This window comes from Hevea brasiliensis, chromosome 10, assembly GCF_030052815.1.
Source record: "Hevea brasiliensis isolate MT/VB/25A 57/8 chromosome 10, ASM3005281v1, whole genome shotgun sequence".
In the NCBI taxonomy this organism is placed as follows: domain Eukaryota; kingdom Viridiplantae; phylum Streptophyta; class Magnoliopsida; order Malpighiales; family Euphorbiaceae; genus Hevea; species Hevea brasiliensis.
This window is the reverse complement of record NC_079502.1, coordinates 88,088,662-88,099,214: the sequence shown is the minus strand read 5'-3', so window position 1 is coordinate 88,099,214 and position 10,553 is coordinate 88,088,662. Positions and strand designations below refer to the sequence as shown.

Sequence of the window (10,553 nt, the reverse complement as noted above, 5' to 3'; positions counted from 1 at the left end):
ACAAAAGCATGAGTGTGTGGCTCTAGAAAGATGATCATTAATCATGGTTAGAGATCATTCCTACTAATCTCATCCATGAATTCTCAGGAGAGAATAAGGACCAAATTGAAAAAAATAAAGGACCAAAACGTAATAAAAAGAGTTTATAAATTAAAAACCTAAAACTAAGGGCAAATTTTTCAATAATAATTTGTATTGCAAATTTTTATTAATTATATCATAATATTTTTATGAATCTTTTGGCCACCTTAAATTTTAATCTTTTGTCCATCCCTGCCCAAAAGGAGGTGTATTAGGTACGGTAAAACTTTATCTGGGACTCAGCTTAATATATTAAGTTGCATGCCATAAGGCAAAGTTACATAAACAAAGCTCAAATAATTAGGCAGTCTGTTCACAAGCCAAAGGGACGGTTTAGAGTATACCAACAGCACAATGACCTGTTGCCACAAACTTATAAAATAATATATATCAGGACATATGTCTAACTTGACTTGTTTCAATAACTAAAGGCATATCATTCACCGACTCAGATTCAAGTCTCCACTCTTCCCATTCCCTTACTCCAAAAAAAAAAAAACACTTTAAACACTTTTTTTTTTACTCCAACTAAAACTCAAACTCAGACTCAAGAACTCGTAAGACAAGTCCAATACCACTAAGTAAAGCTCATTCGAATGATTTTTTTATTATAAGCATTTTAAGTGCAATCCACCAGCATCATAATGACAACAATGTTCAATTGGATCCCTTAACAAGCTTCTATTAGCAAGATACTAAAGGGGTATGTATATGTATAGTAGTAAGCTACTTAAATATCTATATGCAAGGCAACATTTCACTGTACTCTCAAGCAGAAATCGCTCCATTATATTATACATATCCAATGTACAAGAACTCATACACTAGAGGGGGCTTCAACAATAATAAATGCCAACTCTCTTAAAAGTCCAGTCACTAACAAGGGAAAGTATACCAGCATGTAATCTGCTCATTGTCAATCGTCAAAGCCAGGACTCAGCCCTTCCAGATAAAATTCCATGAGTAACCTAGCAAACTTCCTGAGAGATAGAGGAACCATAGCTAAACACCTAGAAAGACCGTTCCCTGCTTGCAGACATTTCAATCTGCTTTGTGACCATTTGTGTATTTTCCTTGCTTCGAAGGTGGTAGAGTGTCAATGAGAAAAGACTTCATGTGCTTGTACAGCTCTTTAGGCCTCTCTGCATTAAGTGCATGCCCCACATTTTTTATTATCACTAATTCAGCATTTTCACCAATATGCCTGTACAGGTAAAGGAGGAAAAATCATCGATCAATATTGAAATCAACTCACAAAGTTGCCATAAGGTTCAATGCATAGCAGATTACATAAATTCCAGTGGGTTGCTAAGAAGGAGAAGAAGATATCTGGGACTAAAAGAGAGGAGGTAGAGCAGTTTTTCAGTTTGCCAGAAAAACAAATGTTTCTATTGTTCTCCTGTATCAGGAAGAATGGAGATCTTGAAAATGCAAAATGCTACCAAGTTCCAGACTAACCGTTTTAATCTATGTGCCAGTTCCACTGGGAAGACCTGGTCATATTCTCCCCAGATTATTAGCGTAGGCTGCATATAGGAGAAAACTACATCTTTAGAAGGTGAACAAGAAGATGAAAGAAAAACTAAGTTGAACCACAGAATAATAAATGGAGATACATAGATGTGCAGATTATAAAACCTGGATTATCTTGGGAAGATTAGACAGCTTTCTACCATTGTGCAATGCCTGAATCAGTTCTTTCTTCTCTTGACGATATTCTGTGCACATGACCTGCCCATACAACCAAACTCGTAACGCAAGTTTCACAAGAAGAAAACAGAATTCATTCCAGTTACTCACAACAAGAAAAAAATCTACTTTCTACATAAAAAATTGTACCCTCTAATATAATCTCACCAATCCTTTTGATAATGTCTTAATTGATTTCTGCCTGTCATAGGCACATATCAACTCAAAATGGAAGGAAAGAAGCATATAACATGATAATGGAAGAAATTTTCCGAAAACTACCATGAATGATGGTAATAATGAGAAGAAATAAAAGCCAAAATTGGATAAAAGCTTACAACTTAAGAAATTATTTGGTTTTGAGGAAACCAACAAAAAATGCAAGAAAAGCAAAGATTGCATATGACATGATCAATTTATTTTCTTCATTTTAATACAAGTACTAAACTATCATTTTTCGAATCGTTGCCATTTCAGTCTAATACATACAAACTTTCATAGTCATTAACTAGCACTACTTCCATGACTTCACCCATCTTCTTATGTCATCCCAAGTCACTGCAGGTACAAAATGAATAAACCTCATTAATTTTTGGAAGTTTTTTTTTAATTATCCAAAATTCCGTACTCTTGTCCAATACCATAACTATTTAGAAAAGCATTGCAGTCAAATTCATTACTCAAATCAATCTTTACTCTCACAATTTCAATTTCAATTTCAATTTCAATTTCAAAGATGTGCAATCCATCAAAACAGAACATGCTAGTCTTGACACATGACTCCTCAAAAATTCATTGAAAAAAAAAAGTGAGGTATGAATATCCTCTTCTAACTACCAAGTTATTAAGCAAGTTCTTGTTCTGTGGAGTTCACAAAAGCATGAAGCACCTCACACTCTGAGGAGCATTGATGTATGCAACCTTACCCCTGATTTAAGAGGCTATTCTGCAGCTGGAACTCGTACATCCCAAATGGAAACTTTACTGTTCCACCTCTTAGAGTTCATAAAAGCATTCAAATCAAATTCATTTGCATCATTAACATTCAAGGCCTTTAATTGCAATTGAATTCAAGATAATTACATGAATTGAATTCAAACTTAGTTACGAACAGATAGAAACAATCATAAAATGGTTCTATATCCATTCACACAAGAAATCAATTTAAAAAAAGCGGGCAATTCAATTGATAAAACTGAATTAATCTGACCTCAATAAAATCGCTTAGAAAACAAGTCGGAGCAGGCTTTGGAGGCTTATGAAAAGACAATCGCATCAACTGTCTAACTTTCTCGGGACTCTGAGGCAACAAAATACTAATTGCCTCATCCACAGTCTTCACTTTAAACATCCCTTCCTCCATGTCCTTCTCCTCCAAGCATACTCCAGCGCACCCCAGCACCACTCGCCCGACGCGCTCCTTGAACTGCGCCGCCATGCTGTAAGCCACGAAACCACCATAACTCAACCCCATAAGATCCATGTTCTTTACATTAAGCGCATCCATAAGAGCCATGATGCACTGGGCTTGAAACGCCTCGGTCCTCTCTGGTCGGGTCGTGTAGGAATCGCCGAAAAAGAGGAGGTCAGGGACGTAGAGATTGAATTTGGACTTCAAGGGAGGGATGAAGTCGTTGAATTGCCACATTGCGTTGGCACCGAAGCCGTGGATCAAGACCAGCGAAGGCTTGGCCGGGAAATGAGTTTTGGGGACCCAGCAGTGCATGACGGTGCCATCACCGAGATCGGTGGTGGAGGATTTGAGGCCCGCCTTAGTGAAGAAGTAGCGGTAGCAGGAGTCTCGGGAGGCACTGAAGCTAAAACACTTCGCCATTCTTGTCTCTGCTCTCTAATCTCTTTTCTCGTGTTCTCGGTGATGATGGGATTTAGCCTCATTTAATTATGTTTATTAGTTTAATAATCTTCATTTTTGTAGTAAATAAAATAAATAATAGTTTTGTCGATGAGGTCGTATTCAATTGGTCGTGCTGCCTCTTATGCCGTTTTGGTCTTTTTCTCTTATTTATTTATTTATTTATTTATTTTTTCCTTGTGTTGAACATCGCATGGCGGCTTTTAACATGCAACACCAAAGTAGAAAAATCAATTTTTTTTTTTTTTAAGTTTAATGAAAATATCAACCCTATCAGCAATTTCTTTAATAAGGTCTCGTTGAGTCAATAAATTTAGATTAAATTTAGATTGGTCATGTCAAGCATTTTAAATAGAAAAAAGATCAGAGAATATTCGTGACAAAAAAAAGAAAAAAGACTTATGAGATGATAAGTTTTCTCGCTCATTGTTTACTCATATTTAATATGTTCACATATTTTTAAAATTTGATTTATACCAAACAGACTTAAGAAATTTTATAATTCTGAATATAATTTTAATATTATAATTTTAACTGAAATTAAAATTTGAAGTTTAATAATTTTAAATACAATTATAGTAATACTCAACTCAACTCAACTCAACTAAGCTTTTATCCCAAAAATTTGAGGTCGGCTATATGGATTCGCTTTCTTCACTCTAAACGATTTTTTGTTAAATCCTCAGAAATTTGTAATACTTCTAGGTCATGTTGTAATACTCTCCTCCAAGTCAATTTAGGTCTACCCCTTTTTTTCTTTCTATCCTCTACCCTAATGTGCTCTACTTGTCTAACTGGAGCCTCCGTATGTCTAGGCTTCACATGACCAAACCACCTCAATCTCCCTTCTCTCAACTTATCCTCAATTGGTACCACTCCTACCTTTTCTCTAATACTCTCATTACGGACTTTATCTAGTCTAGTATGGCCACTCATCCACCTTAACATTCTCATCTCTGCAACTCTTATCATAGACGCATACGACTCTTTCAATGCCCAACACTCACTACCATATAACATAGCCGGTCGTATGGCTGTACGGTAAAATTTTCCTTTTAACTTATTGGGAATTTTGTGATTACATAAAACTCCCGTGACACGTCTCCACTTCAACCATCCGGCTTTAATCCTATGACTAATATCCTCCTCACATCCACCATCTACTTGAAGGACTGAGCTGAGATATTTAAAGTGATTACTTTGGGACAATACCACTCCATCAAAACTAACTCCTTCCCTATCGCCAGTTTGACCTTCATTGAACTTGCAATGCATGTATTCTGTCTTCGTTCTACTTAACTTAAAGCCCTTTGACTCTAGAGTACTTCTCCAAAGCTCTAGCTTTCTATTGACTCCTTCTCGCGTCTCATCTATCAGAATAATATCATCCGCAAACATCATGCACCAATGAATACTCTCTTGTATATGTTTCGTCAACTCATCTAAAACTAATGTAAAAAGGTAAGGGCTTATAGCTGATCCTTGGTGTAATCCAATTGAGATCGGAAAATCTCTTATGTCCCCTCCCACTGTGCGCACAATAGTACTTGCTCCTTCATACATATCTTTCAACACTTGTATGTACCTATTAGATACCCTCTTTTGTTCTAACACACTCCATAGGACATCTCTTGGAACACTATCATAAGCCTTCTCCAAATCAATAAAAACCATGTGTAGATCTTTCTTCACATCTCTATATTTATCCATCAAGCTTCTAATGAGAAAGATAGCTTCCATAGTTGAACGACCGGGCATGAAGCCAAATTGATTGAGAGAGATAGAAGTATCACGACGCAGTCGATGCTCTACAACTCTCTCCCACAACTTCATAGTATGGCTCATGAGTTTAATTCTCCTATAGTTCGAGCAACTCTGTATATCTCCCTTATTTTTAAAAATATGTACTAAAATACTCCTCCTCCATTCATCAGGCATTTTCTTTGAGTTTAGAATCTTATTAAATAATTTAGTTAACCATGCCACTCCCATATCTCCCAAACACTTCCACACTTCAATTGGTATTCTATCGGGTCCACAGGCTTTACCCACTTTCATTCTCTTAAGTGCTTCCTTTACTTCTAAAGATCTAATCCTTCTAGTATAATTCACATTCTTTTCTATCATTCTATAGTCTATATTCACGCTATTACCATTTTGACTATTATTAAAGAGATCATTAAAATAATTTCTCCATCTTTCTTTAATGTCCTCATCTTTCACCAAAACTTTTCCTTCTTTATCCTTAATGCACCTAAGTTGATTGAGATCTTGACATTTCCTTTCTCTCCTCTTTGCTAATCTATAAATATCTTTCTCCCCTTCTTTAGTTCCAAGTTTCTCATATAACTTTTCAAAGGCTTGTGCTCTTGCTTGACTAACTGCCTTTATTTCCTCTTTATTTGCTATCTTGTACTGTTCATATGCCTCATTATGATCACATTTAGGTAATTTCTTATACCATTCTCTTTTTCTCTTCACTACCTTTTGTACTTCCTCATTCCACCACCATCTCTCTTTTGAGGGTGGTCCATGTCCTTTAGACTCTCCAAGTACTTTTCTAGCCACTTCTCTAATTTTTGATGCCATTTGTATCCACATATCATTGGCCTCCATATTCAGCTTCCATGCTTCAGACTCGAGAAGCTCATTTTTGAACTTCACTTGCTTTACTCCTTTGAACTCCCACCACTTTGTTCGAGCTACACTATTTCTTCTGACCTTATTTGAATTGTTCCTAAACTTGACATTCAAGACCACTAACCGAAATGACTTGTTAAAGCCTCTCCTGGAATGACCTTACAATCCTTGCATAGAGCTCTATTTGTCTTCCTGGTTAAGAGTTTGGCTTCTATGTTGCCCACTTTTGAAAGTCACTAAACGTGACTCTCTTTTTATAAAGTTGGTATTTGCTAGTATTAGGTCATATGCCATAGCAAAATCCAGGATGTTTTTTCCCTCCTCATTTCGACTGCCAAAACCAAAACCTCCATGAACATTCTCATAGCCTTGCCTATCACTTTCTATATGTCCATTCAAATCTCCACCAATGAAAATATTCTCTTCATTTGGTATGCTTTGCATTAAATCATCCATATCTTCCAAAAACCTTTGTTTACTCTCACTATCTAGTCCTATTTGTGGGGCATAAGCACTAACTACATTTATTGTTTTTCCTTCTAGTACTAGCTTTACTAGTATAATTCTATCTCCTACTCTTTTCACAGCTATTACAGCGTCTTTCAATGTCCTGTCTATGATTATGCCCACTCCGTTCTTTTTTCTCTCCTTTCCGGTAAACAACAGTTTGTACTCTGAATTACTCACTTCTTTGCTTTTCTCTCTTACCCATTTAGTCTCCAAAATGCAAGCAATATTCACCTTTCTCCTTTCCAAGGTATCCATAAGCTCCATTAATTTTCCTGTAAGTGATCCAACATTCCAAGTACCAACCCTGATCCTCCTCCTATCATGTTTCTTCCTAATTGGTCTCTTTTTATTATATCTTCTATTGTTTTCTATGTCTATCTTGTGTTCTGTTCCACTATCTATTCTACTGTCTATCCTATGGACTAACTTTTTTACCCACATCCGTCCATGATGTGGGAACCCTTGCTCACTTAACACCACACCCGGGCGCCGGCATGGTGCGTCGTTTTCGATGAACGCCCTACACCCTTGCATATTTCTCACTACACCCGGGCTCTGATGTAGCGCGTCGTTAGTAGAGGACGCCCCAACGTTTATATCATTTGAATCCATATCATAAGGTGTGACAAAATTTTTACGCTGGTTGTCACCTACCTACCGCAACCCTCCTCCTTTATCCGGGCTTGGGACCGGCTAAGCGCAAACTACTTAGGCGAAGTTAAATACAATTATAGTAATATGGAAGTAAAATTCGTTGGTGTCAATTTTTTTTAGATTAATTCTGTTTGTAAAAAAAAAAGATAATTTTTAAAATACTTTTAATATAAATATAGTAAATTGATGATGAATAATTAAAATTTTAAATTCAAAATTTTTAAAATTTTATTTTATCTTATTATTGTCTAATTTACAATTTTAAACAGAAGCCAACGTACGTAGTAGAGAGTTTTAGTTCACCAAAATGTTATTTATAGGTGCGAATGGGTCAAAGTCTATTATGAGCAGCTCATAAAAGTATTTCCCTTGGACCCTTTAATGGGCTGTGGACGAATTGGATTAAATTTCTAGAAGGATGGATGGCATTGTCATTTTCTCAAATGTAAGAAAATAATATCATTTCATTGCATGGAAAATAAGAAAAATTTTGGCTTACATTCGCTTAATCGTTGAGGTTTTTCATTTTTATTTTAAAAAAAAAAAAAATTAATTATAGAATTAAAAGATAAGAAGTATGATGAGACCTGTGATTTTATATATTTATGATAAATTGAGAATTGACAGATTCATCTCAATAAATGAAAAGTTAATTGGTCATTCTTTTTATTATAATCTTCTACATAAATATATGGATATTTTTAAATTAAGCTTTCATAAATTAAATTATTAACTCTTTTTTTTTATAAATATTATAATAAATGACTTATTTATATGTCTTGCTTAAATATAATAGATTATTTTCTTCCTTTCACATAAAAATGTTCATTAGATTAGTTAAAATTTATTTTATTAAATTTTTAAATATTAAACTCTTAATACTTAAAAATTAATTTAAAATTTTATTTTTAATATATATAATTCTTTTAATATATTGATTAAAAAAATTATAAATCCGTCATTAAATTGGGTCGAATAAGTAGTTCAATAAATCAATGCTCAACAAACAAACAAACAAATTTGGAGACCCATTACTGACTTCTTGGATTGGGCTTCATCTGGCCCTCGTCCACTCAAAATGAGATCATTCAGGCCAGAGCCTTGTCTTTCTATCTGTATGTGTAAACAGAAATTGGCCTCACCTGCCATCCCATAATTCTCTTATATATTGTAAGTCAGTGTTTGGTTTAATTTTTCAGCTAATTAAATTTATTTATAAATAAAAAATTATAAATATAATAGTAATTGTCTTATTTATAACATTTAATTTATTTTAAAATTATTTTTTAACAAAATAAAAAATAATGTTATTCTAATAATTTTTTAAATATTCCAGTACTATTTTAATTTTAATACTCTTAATTACTTCTAAATGCCACATATCCTTTTTAGTCAATTTAATATATTAATTACTTTTAAATACATATTAATTAAATATTTAAATTACTTTAAAGTAATTTTTAATTAGTTTTACTAATCACTAACTGCTTATTTTTAAATTAATTTATAATTAAAAAAATATATTTTAAATTAAAAATTAAAAATAAAGTAGAGAAATTAAAATGTGTTAAAATCCACCAACCTTGATATTCATCATTTGTATTCATAAAACAAAATATAATTTTTTTCAATATAAAATGTGCGATTTCTTTAACAATGCAATATTGCATTTATCAAGATTAATTAAATATGTTTATTTATTACTAATATTACATGGGTAACTATATTTTCAATGTGATATTCAACCTTTTTCCATGTAATATTATACATTTCTATGTAATATTGATGTCAAGTTAATACTCTCTCTATCTACATTTTATCGGTCATTTAAGATTTTTGCATGGTGATTAAGAAAAGCAATTAAATCGGATAAATTTTAAAAGTTATTCCTAAACTTTAAGGGTTGTAATAAAGATGTCCCTAAGTTAAAAATATAACATAAAATCCCTGAACTTTGAAAGTTTGCACAATAAAAATCTTTTAATCCTCAATAGTAAGTTCATAAATAACATACTGATATGCATAATCCAGAGTGATAATATTGTGGACAATTGTTATTATTTTTTGGAGATAAAGTCCCTCTATCGGTTGCTATATATCTAGCGTTTCATTATCTCGTATGGCTAATATTCTTTCACGATTTATCTGTGAAAAAAAAATATAATCAGTTTTGCTACTGTCACACAAAGAAGAGAGAATTATCTAACTTACTGCAACTCTAGATTGTATAAACCAAATATTGGGAGTCAAAAGGATTACTATGCAAAATTTCAAAGACCAAGGGATTTCATGTTACATGTTTAAGTCTAAGGGGCAACTCTGTTACAACTCCTAAAGTTTAAGGATAACTATTGAAATTTATCCCAATTAAATCACCTAAAATATATAAAAAAAATTCTCCTTAATTTAACTAAATTACCTTTTATCTTATCTAATTAAAAGGGAAAGAGAGAGAATGAGGTGATAAGATGAGTTATAAAAAATTATAAAAATAATTATTATGCTTAGTAGAAATAAGGGCAAAATTATAAAAAATTATAAAAATAATTATTATGTTTAGTAGAGATAAGGGCAAAATTAAAAAAAAAAATAACACATCTTAATTTTCTTAAAATGAAAGATATTTTTGAAAAAATAATTTTTAAAAAGCCACATATAAAAATGAATGGAGAAAGTAATAAATAAGTATATTTAATAATTCTTGTTGAAGTCCAAACAAACAAAAAGAAACAAGAAAATACATAGCAAAGGGAGTCAAACCAAATTGGCTTAAACCATTTTGGAATAGATTTCTCCAAAATTTACTCAATTTTATTAATTGTTTCATTTTGATCATTATATTTTAATATATTTCAATAAAATTACTCATTTTATATTTTTAATTTACTAGCAATCACTTACCAAAATTCAGTAAAATTTCTAGTAAAAGTTCTATATAATATGTCTTGCATAATTTTAGATCATAAAATTTTTTTCTCCTTACCATTTTAGATTAAAAAACCAAATAAAGAAATAAAATTTATTTCTATGCTGCTTATTATATTTACTAAAAATAAAAGAATAAACAAATTTTATTTTGATCAGTAAATATATATATATATATATA

The 10,553-nt window shown here is 32.4% G+C and overlaps 1 protein-coding gene across 1 annotated transcript; it reads right to left on the bottom strand.

Annotated features, from left to right (window-relative positions):
* Positions 1-842: 842 nt before the first annotated feature.
* On the bottom strand, positions 843-3,682 carry LOC110670773 (uncharacterized). The gene is made up of 4 exons (XM_021832945.2): positions 2,981-3,682; positions 1,720-1,812; positions 1,540-1,607; positions 843-1,285 (listed from the first exon to the last, which is right to left on the bottom strand). Exons 1-4 carry the CDS (start codon positions 3,602-3,604, stop codon positions 1,123-1,125), a joined length of 948 nt encoding a protein of 315 aa, XP_021688637.2. The 5' UTR covers positions 3,605-3,682; the 3' UTR covers positions 843-1,122.
* Positions 3,683-10,553: the final 6,871 nt, after the last annotated feature.